This window comes from Athene cunicularia, assembly GCF_003259725.1.
Source record: "Athene cunicularia isolate RWA chromosome 2 unlocalized genomic scaffold, athCun1 chr2_part1, whole genome shotgun sequence".
NCBI classification, from domain to species: Eukaryota; Metazoa; Chordata; class Aves; order Strigiformes; family Strigidae; genus Athene; species Athene cunicularia.
Window position 1 is genome coordinate 36,584,496 of NW_020799095.1, and position 16,125 is coordinate 36,600,620.

Genomic DNA, 16,125 nt, shown 5'->3' on the forward strand with positions numbered 1-16,125 from the left:
CACAAAACAGGGAACACAGCCCTGGAAATGGCTTTGTTGCACTTTCATAAAAATAGAAATCTTTTCTTACTATTATTGTTACAGCAGATTCTGATTGCCAGTGAGCCTACTGGGAACTCTTGCGAGGCCCTAGCAGCTATGAACAAGGGAAAACCTCTGTTATCAGCTGTCCCTTTCCTGCCATCCCTGGGTGTGCAGAGTACCTCTGGTGCAGAGCGCCACACTGCCGCGGCCCTGCCGGTACAGGAAGGGAGGAGCGAGCGCTCTGGGCCACATCCAGGAAGGCTGCCTGCAGCTGCAGTGCTGCAGCACCTGTGTTTCAGCTGCTGAGCGCCAGGGTGAGGAGTCCCCCTCCAGAGACGCTCCCCTGCCCTGGGAAAGCATCTGATGCGTGGGGCTGCTGTGCAAATGTGAAAACTAAAGAGAAGACTTTTGTGATGGCCCACTTTGGAGTCTTTGGGCCTATTACAGGTGGGCCGTAGCGAACTCCACCAGGGATTTTGATCTTGCTGTCTGGTTTCTGGACTGTGTAGGAAATAGGTTCTTGGTTCTCAGACCAGGAAAGATCTGCACGCTGCAGAGACTTGGGAACCATTTGGGCCCAAAGAGGGGACAACCACCCAGCAAGATCCAGCACAAAGATGCTGCTCTTTGGGCATCACAGGCTTCCTGCAGCCATCTCCTGATACTGCCTTCCCAGTGCAGCACAGTAGCAGAAGAGGGCCACAAGAGGCAGTGTGTGCCCCAACTACCTTCACAGACATTGACCAGCTCCACGGCAATTCGGAGCATGACTCAGGATCCTGAGCCAGGGAATTATCTACACCACACTCTTGTTCAGACCACTGGTGTAGGTCTAATCACCTTCCAAACACCACAGAAGTGAGTGATGTTGCCCACCTCATTGCTGCCTTCTCAAACAGGTTTGCAGGACTCAGGGTATTTCATGACAGCAGAGGATGATGCTGTTGTCTCCACTCACTAGGCTTGTTCTGCTGATCAAACCTTGCTGAGGAGGAGGAGAGAGAAGCTTCATAGCAACTGCATGTGGGCACATCACACCGCCCGCTGCTGCTGCTTGCAAGGAGGGAGTGACGCCCCAGCAGAGTGGGGAAGTGATGTTTTGTCCCATTCCGTTGTTCTTCAGGAAAAGCGTGGGTGAGCAGATGGTGGGAGGACTGTCCTGGCTGTCCTTGCTTAACTGAGCATTAGGAGGCCACACAGTGAAGGTGTGGAAGAGGAGATGAGGCAAAGAAAATGGGAAAGCTGACCATATAGGTAGAGATGAGAGGGTTCACAGAAGGACAACTCTCTACTGCTTCTCTTCTGAGTGGAGAGAAGAGGTACTTTGCTTAGTTCTTTGTGTGGGAGGAACTATATTGGTAGCTAGCAAATTTAGAGATAAATAGATAACATCATTGATGAGATCACCTGCTGGAAAAATTAGAAAAATGTACTGTACTGGTGTTTCCCAACATTGGGGCTTGGAAAAGTGGATGTGAGGATAGGATCCCAAAATAGAACAGAAACTGCCAGTGTCCAGAACAGCCCTCTGAAAATTTTCCCCCCTTGCTGCCAAATGCTGGAAATTTCTTAACAGTGCCTTCTCCTTGGGCACAATGTCTGTCCTGGTGCCTGCAGCTCACACACCCTGAGCTACTGGGCACCTAACACCCACGGTTTGCACACTGTCAACCAGAAACAGGGACAGAAACTCCCTGGATAGCCCTTCAGTGGCCTTGTTCTGCAGGGCTTTGACTTTGAAGCCTGTGCCACACCCCTTCACTTCTTGGCCCTTTATGTGTGTCACATGATGGTCGAGTCACCCTAGGGCAACTGGGCAGCTTCAACTCATAGCCCTGGGAGTGGTTGAGCTCCACTGAGCTCCACTGAAATGTGGCCATGCAGCCAGTGCGGGGTGGACTGATTTCTTGTAAAAGTCTAAAATGCATAGAAAGCTAGCGATAGTTTTTTAAACAGTTTTAATTAGATTAATTTTATATAGAATCTATTCAAACATTCAACTTTGTGACAGCAAATGTCATATTTATTAGAAGCAGGCCTGTTAGAAAAGAGTTCATAATGTTAAAATCTACCTCCTTGGTCCCATGAGACCACTATGTCCCTGGCACTTAAATATTCCCGGTTGGTCCCAAGGGACCGCTCCATTCTTGTCCCCCCTCCCATCTGTGAAGCACTTGCAAGCTGCTGTGTCTGTGTGTGCATTTCTTAGTGTGTCAGTACCAGTGCATCGTGGAGTGAGACAGAACTGCGTAGTGGCACAGTCAAAAACTAGCTGCTGCCAAGAGGGACTGTGTGGTCTCTTCATTGATAATATGTCATGGACACAAAGACAGCAGCATGACTGGCATTTGTCATCCAGAGATGTAGCGTTGCTGAGGCTGTAGTGAGGCATTTTCCAGTTGGGGTGGCTCTTGGATGCTTCCCTTTCCCACCACTTCATTGACTGCAAGACCCAAAAGTGTCATCTATCCCAGAAGGAGACACTCTCTACTGAAGTTCTGGCCCCAAGCAGTGCTGCGCTGCCCTGCTGCCGTGCCTGCCTGCCTGCCCTGCCTGCTGCGTGCTGGTGTGCAGGAGCTACTCTCCATCCTTGGGAGCAGAGAAGTCTTCGGACTGGAGCTAAGCTGGAGGATCCTTAGGGAGACCGTGAGGCATCCTCTTCCCACTGCGCAGTGCAGTGCCATCCTCTCCAGAGGTTTACAGGCCAACAATACAGGCTGTTTGGGTAACCACCTCTAGCGCCTGAGCCGAGAGCTGAAGAGACTGATATTGCCCATCTTGTGAAAAGATCAAAGAAAAGATCACTTTTAAAAGCCTGTAAATACCTCCTTTTAAATGTCTTTTCTACACTCGCATTGCAATGATGACATAGCACAGATTACATGGCAGTTTGTGTCATGTTCTGAAGTTCATTACTGGAGCCTAGTTATTAATCTTTTAATCTTTTTTAAAAAATTTAATCTTTTAAACAGCTTTTAATAAATGGAGGAACATCCTTTCTGTAACTGAAGCTGTCTTAAGTTCACGCTAATTTACTTTAATGAATGCCTGAGCTTGGGTTTTGTTTGTTTTCAAAAAAGCAAACTAACCTAAATTCTTCTGTTTTAGTGGTTTCCTAGGACATAGTTCAGTAACGCTTCCTTCCCTATTCCTGCTTTCCTATTAAGTCATCTAAAACAGACAGCCCATTCCAATCCTGTGCTGTCAGTTGCAATTGTTGCAAATCTCAATATTATTGTCTACCATACCTCCTTCCCCTAATGTTTTTATGTTTGGGTTGATAAGAATCTGGGTTTACTTTGGATTTTTTTTAACCGTGGATTAAGTATTGCAACAACATCTCTGGAAATTTAAAGATCAAGATTTTTAGATGCTTTTCTATAAGACTTGCTACCACTGAAGCAGGAATCATATCAGGGAAGTCTGATGGCCTGCATTGAGTGAGATGTCAAACTAAATAATTGTAACAGTCTCTTCTGATCTTGGAATCTGTGACTCTGTAGTTCCTGCAATTTCTGTAGACCCTTTTATGATGATGGATAAAATCAAACAGAAAGACCAATCTGCCTATTCCCTCCTCACTATTGCTAGACCCTGTTTCTCACCTTGGTTTGTAAACACATATACAAACGGTGCCATAGTAGCATGGGGGTGAGATGAAAAGGTAGATTTGATAATCTCAGAAGGCAGCAGCATTTGTTCAGCTGCATGTTTCTACATGCAGAGACACATGGAAATGTCCGTTGTTACTGCAATCAACTTTCCAATATAGAAGGTTTCCTGTTATATCTCACTGATTAATGAAGACGTCTGTTACTTCCTGGGGTTCAGCAATTGAACTGTACTTTGTGCTTCAGAGGCAGAACATTTTGTTCAGATGTTAAATCTTAATCCAGTTGAATTAATATGAACAAGATGCTCCTTCTCCCAGTTTGGTTTTTAAATTTTTATAGTCATTGGATGAAGTTTATATACATAAAAGAAGATTGCTGTGGACCTGGATTGCTTAATTTCGTTCCGAATTTTGAATTGTATTGCTTTCATAAACTACTAGATCATTGTTTTTAGTAAAAAAGAGGCAGATTACACTCTTTATATACCTCCGGGTGGAGGGAAGAGAAAGAAATTCTTGGGTTCTAGCTACATACTTGTCCTATTTCTGTCAATTTCGATTTTTCTTTCCAGTCCTATGCTGGTGGCAGCCACATAGTGTAAAAGCAGTTACATTGTTGGACACCTTAGGTACAAGAATAGCAGAATACAGTTCAAGTAGAAGATTAATTATTTATGTAAAAGGGTGCCAATTTTGTTCTGCAATAATACATAAACCAGTTTACACTCTGTTCAGAACACACAAAGAGACTATTCTGTTCATGTAAATCTGTGTTCTGAATTTCTAATCCACAATAAAATGTCTAATGTCTCTCATATTTCAGAAACAGATTGCTGGAGTTAATCCCTCTTTTATATCAGAATTTTATACTACTTTTGAGGTGTTTTAGATTTTAAATATTGGTTCCATCTTAATCAGAACTGTGCTGATACATCACCATTGTTGTGGCATGTATCATTTCATACAAAGCACTTTGAAGAAATTGTTCCCTCAGAAAGACGAACAAGAATCAACACTGGAAATTACATGTTTCATTTCAGCTCTTACACTTGGATGCAAACCGTGTTTCTTACAGAACATATCTTATGAAATAGCCCTCTACCCGTTTTCCCTACATCTGCTTTCGGGATTCCTGTTAAAATTATGTACCACAGTAGTCCCCTTGACATCTACAGATTTTGGTGAAGCATAGTGCAGAAATAAGTTCAACACAATCATTTCTGGTTTTCTGGTGTCCATCGAGGAGGGCTGTGCATGTTTGCATAGCATGTAACTGTGTGCATTTGTTTCTCTTTCTAACAGCTTTGCATAGCTAATAACATGCCAGTAGATCATCAGTCCCTTCCTTTACTCATGTCAATGACTGACTTTTAAATCCTCTCATTAAAATCATAAAGTCATCTGGTTGCAAATAGATTGCACAAACCCAATTGGCATAACTCAACATTTGACATCCTAATGGCCTTACCCATAAGAGAAAGAAAAGGGCATCTGTGCAAACTGGCTGTGACGCTGCATTTCTTTTTCAGGATTCATGACAGGCCTCAATTAGCATGGTCTTCCCAGCCCAAGACTGATAAAGATCTCGCCTACTGGAGAAGACGAGGACAGGACTTCAGTGTGCTCCTGGGCTATTCCCAGAAAGCCGGTGTGGAAATGAAAGGCCTGGCTGCAGCCCTGGGGGCACCCCGGCACCCCAAAGAGAATCAGCTGAAGGTGGGGACGGGTGCAGGGTACGTCAGAAGAAGTGGCTTGCAGGAGAGTTGCGAAGTGCCCGGTGACTGCAAGTGGCAAAGTTTGGGAATGGAAAGCTGGAACCAGCCAAAAAAGGTTGGGAGGCAAATGTCCGAGGGTGACAGGGAGAAGCTGCTTCAAGAGCTGTATTCACTGACCCTGGGAGACAATGTACTGAGCACCCACAACAAGGGGAAATCACAGTCGTTGCCAAGGGTCCTTTCACCCGAGAGCATGAGGTGTGTGGAAATGCCCTCTCTGACCAACAGTAACAACTCTCTCAGTGTATCTAAAACCCCTTCCTATCCCCCAAACAGACTGAGTGTGGAACCAGCAAAGCACCATGAAACGGGAGGCCATTTCCTTCCCCTGGTGAAACCCAAGTATGGGAGACCTCTCAAGCCTCCGTCCTATGAACTTCAGCGGCAGACCAGGGCACCTGCGGAAACCACAGCTTTCCAGGACCACTACCAGAAAGATGAACCCATCTCCTACTTAGCCAAAGTAACTGAGCCAAGGCAAGATGCTTGCATCCAAGACTCTGGTTTGGAGCCCCCAGTCTACGTACCTCCACCTTCTTACAAATCGCCACCTCACCAAAACGTCACCCCACATCCCCTCAGTGAAGTGCCTAACACCAACACGCACACCAGCAGCGGCCAGCAGGGTCCTGCAGAGCGGGTTGTCCCCTGCCAACAACCAGCCATAAATACTTTTGAAGCAGCAGGTGACCGTTGCAAAGAGAACCATCTTCCTCACGGGAAGCAAAGCCACGCAAGGCGCCCTGCTGACTACCTGCGTTCTGTTCAGTATATTCCCTTTGATGATCCTCGGATACGACATATTAAAATTGCACCACCGGAAGGTCTGCAGGACAACGCTAAATACACTGAAAATGCATGTAATCCCAGTTCTGGTGCTTTGCAAGGGAGAGATCTTGAAGTACAGTACAACAGTGCCTTTTTGGATGCATCAAACTTGTCCAATTCTGCAAAGGGAGAAAGAACTTCTGACAGCTCCACCCATAGCAACAGATGGTTGGCACCATCCATCCGAGATCAGGAAAATTGTGCCTTGCCGGACCAAAGAGACAGTTGTAGCACAATTAGTCACAGCCCCCATAATGAAGCCAGCTCTGAGTACACAAAAGGCAAACTTTCTGTAAGAAATTCACATATGGACAGCACCTGTGAGACTGTTACAAAAGTGAAAAAGTTTGAACCTGGAACTGGGATGCAGAGCAAAAAGAGTTCAAAGAAAAAAATGAATGAAACTATATTTTGTTTGGTCTCTATCCCAGTTAAATCAGAATCCAATCTGCCAGATACAGATAGGAACAACAACATAACCCAGAGCCCTGATAAGAATGGGTTTGATAACAATGGGGCTTTGCAAGAACAAAGTCTCTTAAGTATGTCTTCAACAGACTTGGAGTTACAAGCGCTTACAGGAAGCATGACCAATAAAAATGAGTTACAAAAACAAGAGCTGTGGAGACCAGAAGAGTTCAAACAAATGAATGACCTCAGGTTTATTCAGCCTACAAAACACAGAGAGCTCAAATACTCTGGCTCCTGGCCAGGTGATCAGTACAAAGACCAGCAGACACAGACCAGTTTCACCGAGGAACCTAAAAGCCCACAATTTTTCCATGGTACAAAGCCTGGGCAGCCCAATAGTAACAAACTGCGGTCTCCAAAGCTCCCAGGATGTACATCATCCACAATGGGATCAACACAGACAGGGTTACCTCCTGAGGAGAGAAGCTGCAGACAGAGCGCTTACGGCATGAAGGGTCAGATGTACCTCAGCCAGTCTAGCAACAGTGCGTTTTCCAGGACTGCTACCTCAGTCCTTCAGGCCCCCTCCCCAAAACCCCACCAGAGCCAGCACGTGCCTGCCCAGGAGAGGGAAACAGGCCTTCTTTCCAAGGGGGATGTAGTTAAGGGAGAAGCAGGTGCTCCCTGCAACAGTAAAGAGCTGTTTGGGCAGTTCCTGTTGAAGCCTGTAAGTCGCCGTCCCTGGGATGCAATAAGTGAGCTAGAAAGTTTTAACAAGGAGCTGCAAGGGCAGGAGGAGAGCACAAGCAGTGAAGAAGATTTGGAAAGTGCTGCGGCTTCTCCACAGGCAGGTGCCCTTACGCAGAGGAGGGCGTCCAGAAGTGAGAAGTTGAACCAGGAGCCAAAACACGGTGGGAAATTGGAAATAGTTGTGCCAGAGGTGCCTGTATTTAAGTCAGGAAGAGTTAAAAGTAAGTCTGAAAGCTGGAGCATGGAGATGGAGCGAGGTGGTGAGCCAGGCTGCGTTGTCTCTGGAGGCTTCTCGCAGCCAGGAGGGAGCAGTGAAGGAGTCAGGCCAGCAGATGGAAGTCTGATAACAGAAATGAGGACAGGGGAAGCCAAGAGCAGAACAAGCAATCAGCCAGTTCGAGTGGGGCCTCTCAAGAGAGTTTTGTCCAGTAGCCCAAGCAGTTCGTGTCACAGTAATCCTTTCAATAACCCTGTCTTGCAGGAGATGAGCGAAGACCAAAATTACCTAGACTTCGTTAAACTAAGCAAAGGTGCAACTCCCACAAATGAGACTGTATTAGAGAGAGGCTCAGTAGTAGGCTTGTCACTAACGAAGAGGAACCAAGGGCGCTCTGAGCCAGATTTGAGGTCAGTGGGACTTGATGTAACCCCAGGACCTGGTGCTAACAATTCTGATCACTCTTCAAATGCAAATGCAGTGGAAATCCCTGTGAATGAGTCATTGCAGGCAAGAGCTGCAAGAATTTTAGGTATAGATATAGCAGTGGAGTCTCTCATTCCAGATGACCGTGTTGGGCCCCACCCAGGCACTAGCACTGCAAATGGTACCCAGGACTTTGAGTCATCAGTGGGGAGCAGAATAAGTGACAAAGAAGGAAAAAAAGAGAGTTCTTATGAAGGCAGACGAAAGTGCGGCTGGACAGAGAGTGCTCTGTTTGTCAAAGTGGGAGGCCGATCTTTATACCCTGATGAATGCCAGACCACTCACCAGGAAGCCAGCGCTAAAACACGGGTAAATAAGCAAGTTGTTGAACAACCTTCAAGTCCCAGCCAAGGTGAGGACCAAAACTTGGTTTGCAAGTCATCTGTATATCAGCATTCAGAAAAGAAAGTGAGAAGCACCTCAAAAGTGATAGAGACACTCCAAGGCAAGCTCACTTCTCCACCTAGCCGGACTGCCATGGATCGCTTAGTGCGAATGAAAGAAGTTGACTCTGTGTCCCGGATGAGACGTCTGAGCATTAAGAGCGCAGACTCGGGAGAGGAGGTGGATGAGGAGAAGCTGTTGAGGGGACAAGAGGAAAGAGGAAGCAAACTGGCAAGCTCAGGGGCTGTTTCAAAGCGTGTTATCTCTCTCAGTGAAAACGGATATTTAGGTGGAATGGACAAGAAGAAGATCGACAGAGATTTTTCTTTAGGTAAGACCCTATTATTGGAGATCCATATGAGTACTGTTTCCTTATGTCATGGGCATGATCAGTTTGCTTATGCCCACATACTGCTACTCAAATAGTAACAGGCTGTAGGTGGCACTACCCCCATCTGGTTGCCACCCCCTTTGCTCTCCTTGTGGAAGAGATAACATGAGTGTTCTCTGATCCCATTTCAGAAGTTACTGCAAAATTCACTTGTGGTGCTGAAACTCATTCACAGACTGGAGTGCTCCCTGAGGTCTTATCTGTCTGATGGTTTCAGGGAACTGCCAGCTTCAAACAGCAGAGTTCAAAGATAGTCACTCTAGTGCCAGCATTTGGGAACACGTGGTGATTTAATCATAGCCTCTCCCTGAATATCCATTTTTTCCTCTCTAATACTTAAGTAGACATGTAGTATATCAGGGTTCAGAAGAAACTAAAAATAAACATCTGATGTTCTTCTGTGAAGCCTCTGGGAACTGGCTGCATTAAGGGACCTGGAAAATGCTCGCTCTCTCTCATGATTATTTTCCAGATCAGATGTTGAGAATAACTGTTATCCCCAGGTCAAATGAAAAGTTGACTTCTTCAGTGAACACCTTTTTTGTGTGTGTGTGTGTGTTCCTCATCTCTCAAAAGTGAATAAGCTTGTGTAGTCCATATGCAACCCCAAAGTAACGTGAGCTGTTCTATCTCTAAAAGAGTTTTTATACAGCATTGTGTTGAACAACTGAAAATCAGTTGTTGCCATAGATCTGTGTAAAGGGATAAATCTCCCAGACCACCTGTCTAGTCCATTAAATTAAGTGGAGTGAGCAAATATATGGTGTGAAAGTTGTGAAATTAATATTAATCTCCTCCTTCCTTTTTCCATTCTCTCTGTACCAGCTGACACTACCTTGAAATCCGTGCAGGTTACTCATTAAACCTCATTGATATAAATCTGTTCACAGTTTTCCAGTACAGAGGGACTGAAATTAAATGGAGTATACTTTAAAGTGGATTTATATATTTCCATCTGAAGAGAAATATGAGTTCTAAGTATTGCCCCCTGCAGTTTTTCAGCCTTTCCCTTCATGTCTTTTTCTGTATCCCACAGCTCTGTGTCTCTTTCTGCTCTGAACTGTATTGCTCTAGACCAGATTTTCCAAACAGGCTAATTCAGCTTTCTTGTACCCATCAGGTCTAGTATGCCCCACATGCATTTCATATGCTTTCCTCCCTTGGGATTTCTGCTGGAGTGAAGAAAATAACTGTTGTGGTGACATGACTTCAGGGATGTATCAAAACAGATTGTGTGTGTTTTATTGGAGAGTTATTCTGTAGTAAATTAGGTCTAAATTTATCCCTCTTGCTGACAATGCCAAGCTTGTGTTCTGCAGTGTGTTTCTACTGCAGCGGTTGCCTTGCAGACATAACAGCCCTCCCCACGTCTGAAAGGCGTGGATGTCCCTTCCTGCTGCACATATCCAGTACCGCAGGGTAACGTGCACTCACACGGGGCAGGAAGGCATCTCCTCCACTGACTTCTTCCAATCCAGAGACCCCAATTTGTTGTTGGCACAAGAGCTTCACCTTACCTTAATGGGGTAGGACTGAAGAGTCATGTTTGTAGAAAGGCCTGATACTGTCTCTTCCTCTGTTAACTCTCACTCTAACTTCCAGACTAGCTCACTGGTACCATTGAAAGCCAAAATGAGAGTCCTGGAAAACCATTGTACTTGTTGCTTTTAAAGAGTAAATATTGCTAAAGGCCATTCTATTTGGGGTGAGGTAGGGTGATGTTAGTCTTATAATTGCAGACTGGGCCTGTCGCAGAGGCTAGAGGCCTTAGCAGAAACAGGTTTTCACATGTATAATGCAGCTTGGCAGATAAACAGTCATCCCTCGGAGTAAGAGCTCTGTCGAAACTCAGTGCAAGAAGCTGATCTTACTATGCAAATATTGCCTTTAGAAGAATGTCTCCAAATGCACTGGATGTCTTCTCTCCTTTGCTATTTGAAGCCTACTTCCATGAGGCTGCTGATCTGGCTTTGTTTCTGTAGAGAGCATTCCAAATGATCTTAAACATTTCTCTATCAGAGCTAGAAGTCCAATGTTTGTCCCCCCAGAAATGTGATATAGCCTGGCAGTCTGGCCCTTATGTCCTTGGTTTAGGTGCTGAGGGTGTGGGTAAGTTTTCAAGGAATAAACTGAGCCACACAGAGGCTCCATGTCTTGTGGCCTGACTTTCTCCCCCCGACACTCCCTGAAACAGTGAGCACCTGCAATTTTGTGGGGACTTCTATTAGTGTAAGTGTGTCTGGCCTTAGGAAAATCAGACTGCTGAAACGTGAATCCATTTTTATTCTTAGGCAAACCTCACACAGAACAGTTGAGAATTTTTGTAAGTTCTAGTGGTTTAGATGGAAAATTATTTACAATTGAAAAAATGTTACTGCTTTAGAAGCATCTTCCCACACCGTCAGTGCTTTAAGCTTAGAAAAATGCAGTGTTATCCTGGAGTGCACTAGCTCTCAAAAACTTTTTTTCCTCTTGATTTTTTTGCATTCATGTGGTGTCTGTTCTTGAAGTTTGGAAATACCAGAAGAGGCTGAATAGTGATAAGCAGTTCTGAAAACGTAAGTGTTGCTGGCACAGACTCCTTTCTTGGCTGGCCTAGCAGTTTGAGGAGAGTGAGCAAGACAAGCAATAAAGGATCCTGCACCAGGAATCCACCCACTGGGGCCAAATCCAGAAGTTCTTTCCTAGCCAGTCCGCTCTTCATATGAATCTGGATGCTGCAAATGGACACTTGCACACAGGAGTAAAAATTTCCCTCTGAGGATTTTTATGCTTGTTTGAATTAAGACATTCACTCACATCAACATAGAAGTCCGGAGGGTGAACGTTTTACTCCAAAGTGTGATATTTATGTCTACAAGTATTTTCATGCTCAACTGTTTAATACGAGTGCTGTGGGAGTACAGTCTACGGGAGAGACATTTAAGGTTAGCACAGATACTCAGGTTGCATAAGAGCAGCAAGTAGCACAGGGTAGCATGGGATGCAGTTTCGGTTTGTCCAGGCCCCTGTGTGCCTACAGACACCTCCGTAGGTAGCCCTGTCTCCTCCACACCATGACTGTGCATCCCACAGAGCTTAGGGTAAGTCAGACAAGTGCATGATGGCACAGGGCAGGCAGATCTCACAAGGCAAAGCCCCTTCATTGCAATCCTATCTGCTCACTTCATGGCCAGTGTTGGGGTACACCCGATAAATCTGATAGAAGACTGTCCTTGAGGCTTCAGGAAAAGAAAAAAGTGTGGTCTGTCCTGTGAACTGACAAGAGGTAGGCTGGAAATGAAGAGTCAGTCCAGTGCTTTAATAAATAATGTTCAAAACATGAGCTGCCGTTTTGCAGACAGAAGCGAGACAGTCTAACCATAGTGATGCAAAACACCTGTGCTTTCCTGTATTCTGTTGAATTAATCTGAAACCAAAGATTTGCAATCGAATTAAAAGATCCTGATGACTGGATGGCATCATCACTTTCGTCATCCAGCCTTAAACACCCTGCTAGGATGCTTAAAGCATTTACTTGTCCCTCATGTTCAGTACAAAGGGGGGGGGGGGCAAATCTTATGTCTTTCTCTCCCTGTCAAAGCATCTGAAAAGTAGAAGTAACCACTTAGCCTTCACTGTGCTTGTTCCTACCTACCCACGGCTTCCCAAATTCTATCTCCATGCGTGTGATCCAAGCTGCTCCCAAATTACATGAATGTAAATACAGAATTTGGGTCAGGACTGTAGTATGTATCTTTAAAGCTGTAAGTCCAGTATTAGCTTCTTTTTTTTAATAAAAACTAGGGAAAAGATGTCTCATTTGTGCAGCTAGCAATGTTGAACAGATTTCAGGATACATTACTAATAGTGTTTTATTGGTTTTTTTCAGATATGTATGACCCCACTAAAGTTGAAAAGGTGTGAGATGAGTGAAGAGGAGAATAGAGATATCTCTGCTCTGCTAAGAATGTTCCACTGATTTTTTTTTCTGGGTGCTTTTTGTTTGTTTTTTGTTCTTTGATGTTTGGCAATTGCCTCCATTTGTGGTGTTCATGGTGTACTGATAATGCCTTTACCACTGCCACTAGGAATTAGCTATTTGTATCTGAAACTGTTGCAGAGACCACAGAAAAATCTGATTTCTACATTGGAACCATCTGGCTTTGTAGCATTAAGACTTAATACCTACTGTTGGCAAAGAGGTTTTATCTGAACTCTATTTCAGTCTTCAGCACAGATGATGAAATGCATGAAGTGGGGCTTTTGAGCTTTCTCTTTGGTGTAAATGTAAACGTGGGAGATTAGTGAAATGATTTTTAAAAGAATGTGAATTTATAAGCTACACTTCTAAGTATCTACAGTCTAAACTTTGTTTAACTTAAGGGATTTTTGGCCGTAAGTAGAAAGTGCTGCTGCACTACATGGGGGAAGGAATGCGAGAGAATGGTAGCGAAGACTGATTGTGAAATTATTTCTGACTTCCAGAGTTTGAATTTACTCGGATTAAATACTTACTTGCCACCTAGAGAGAAGAAAAGCAAAACCCCCAAAGCTTCTAAAAGATGGAAGACTTTTCTAGTACAGTGTACAGAATGTGTACTTATAGTAGCTGGCAACTAGTGTTTCAAACCAATGCAAAGTATACCACTGGCTGTTTTGCACTCAGTATTACCTATTTTTGTTTTGCTGTTTAGAAATTCTTTATATGAAAGAATAGTAGCTGGTTTAAAATAGCCCATTTTAACAAAGTAACTATATTTCTTGTTACAGAATACTATCTATTTTTCTACGATGTAAACAATTGCTAACAAGTGGCAAGTATAAAGAAGTATTATTATTATTATTATATTTTAAGAAAACTTATCCCTCTGAGTGAAGGTGCCCTGAGCAGATTTCACTTGTATATCTTAATGCACACTCCATATTGCCACATACTCAGTAGTGCTACCTTATTTTGTTCTGAAAAGAGCCATCTATGTATGTATGTATGTATGTATGTATGTATGTACTACAGGGTTAATTTCTATTTTTTCTCCACTCAACTGTTGGATCGTTCTTCCTGGAGCCATTTTCTGAAACACAGCTGAGAACTGTCTGGACTGGTGTTGCTGCCATTACATTTCAGTGACAGCAATTACCACAAAGTGGGTTTAGTTCTTTGTCCCGGTGACTCTGAGCAGCTCAGAAAAATACCTGGTTTCTCTCTTTTACTTTGTTCCCTTTTACAGATTATGGGTTTGGATTAGGCCAATGTATAAAAATAAACAAAACTGGGTTTAATTCTTCCTTGAATTCAACTGATGTTGCTGGGGAGGAGTTCAGGTGTCTTCTTGATGGCATTTAAGTACATGGCTTTAAGTATATTTTATCTGCACACACAAATGCATGAGTTACAGAGTTTATAATAAAGCCTATGCATTCTGCTCTTTGATACTGAATTAGCCTGCATAATCTGTGTCTTTAAAGCCTTTATGTTCACTCCTGTGTATTTTTTTGTAAGTACCTGCGTACTAACATTCTTCTCATGACTTGTTCATGTACTTCACTGCTCTATTCTACTGGCCTTTTCTGTTTTTTAGCATAATTTTATTTTTTTAAAATCTTCTAATTTGTTGAAATATTTTTTCCTAAGTCTGTAATTTGGAAAGAACGACGGGGAAAAACACTCATCCTGTGCTTTGGCAACAAGAAGTTCTTGTCTGTAACACACGTTTCTGTTACATATGGATTATTTAAAGCTTGTTTGAAAAGAAAATGTGGTGTATAATTTATTTTATTAACTCTTGTGCATTCTTGTTGACAAACTGTTCCCACCACTCAGTATAGCCACCTTTCTTCATCACTATCTAGGACATCTGGGGGCTAGTAAATAGCCACAAAACATGTTTTGCCCCCCATCCCAATTCTGCCCATAAAAAAGCCAATTCTTAAAAAGAATTGCTTTAGCTCTCATCATCCCACTTCCTAGTATGCCTGATTTCTGGAGAACTGAAAATTGTCCCATATAACCAGTCCTGCTACCTTCATTTCATGTCTCTGTGGAACAAGAGTTTTCTGTGTGTTTTATTTTCTTCTGATGGGGAGGGGATTTAATCGATGCTGCAACGTCTGTTTCATCAGTCATGTCAAGTAATTACTTTTCCAATATACATAAACAGCCAAGTTTGGTTTTTTTTTTTCTAAATTAAAAAGGAAGCAGCAATATTGCAGGCAAGGTTTGATTGGCTAGGAATGAGAAATTAAACCCCAGAAAGTTAGTAAGCTTTGTTTTGCAGTAGTATGTGATGGACCAGTGAATGAAAGACTAAAGTTAGTACTGCTATAAAAAAAGTGTATCTGACAACACTGGTTGTTTCATTTGATACTATGGTACAGACAACTAAGAAATACATGGAATACACTTCTATGAGTGATGTGCCTCAGTGTTTCTACAGTACCTGTGCCATAATTAGAATGTCAGCTGTTGGTATGGGCTGGATGGTACCACAGCTGAACACCTTTCCAGAAGCCTTTTGCCAGTAGCAAACAGGAGTCAACAGAAAATTTCTTTTACACCAGATGTAGTTAAAAAACAGGAAACGGTGAATTTCAGTGCCTGTCTCAATGGGTGCATAAAACTGTCATGGCAGCAGCCGTCTCTGGTCCTGGCAGGAGCTGAGGGCTGAGCCGTGCTGCGGAGGAGGACGGGACCGTCGGTTTCCAGCGCCTCCTGCAATGCTGACCTGGGACTGCAGGGCAGCGGTCATGAACTGTGCATGTATCTTTCTTCTCAAGAGGAAGAGCAGAGCTAGAACCTCAGAAATCCCGCTGTCACAAGCTGTTGGGTACCCCGCTCGTGCTGTCACTGTTCTGCTGCAGCTGGGGAAGCGGGGCTTGGATGGCAGGTTATCAAAGGGCTTGGTTGGGAAGACACTGGGGTCATGAGCACTCCCAGAAATTCATGTAAAAACCCCGTCCCTGGATTATACATTAAAAAAAAAAAAAAAAAGGCAGCTCAATGGGGGAACTCCTAAGGATATGGATAGCTAATGGGACCTGCCACCTCCGTCCATTTACCCTGTCGGACTCGAGCGTGGACTGTCAGCCTAAGGGATCAGTGACAGAACAGCAGCTGGTGGAAAACAATCAACGAACCCAAAGTTTCACGCTCTTCCATCTGAGCGACAAGAGTCTCCCCTGAGCTCCGGGGCTACGGCGTGGCCCGAGTGCTGCGTGGCTCGCCCGTGAGGGCGAAGAAAGGCAAGCGGGCGGCGGGCGGCGGGCG

The 16,125-nt window shown here is 44.1% G+C and overlaps 1 protein-coding gene across 5 annotated transcripts in view; it reads left to right on the top strand.

Moving 5' to 3' along the window:
• The window catches only part of JCAD (junctional cadherin 5 associated), a 62,701-nt gene extending 48,085 nt beyond the window's left edge, over nt 1–14,616 (top strand). For 3 of the 5 annotated variants that reach the window (XM_026842450.1, XM_026842449.1, XM_026842448.1), the window contains exon 3: nt 5,167–9,368. In XM_026842450.1, the coding sequence (XP_026698251.1) occupies nt 5,167–8,914 (3,748 nt within the window). In that variant the 3' untranslated portion in view covers nt 8,915–9,368. Of the gene's footprint in view, nt 1–5,166; nt 9,369–12,750 lie in introns of those variants that run through there. The other 2 variants (XM_026842451.1, XM_026842452.1) reach the window with 1 other exon arrangement.
• The last annotated feature ends 1,509 nt before the right edge of the window (nt 14,617–16,125 follow it).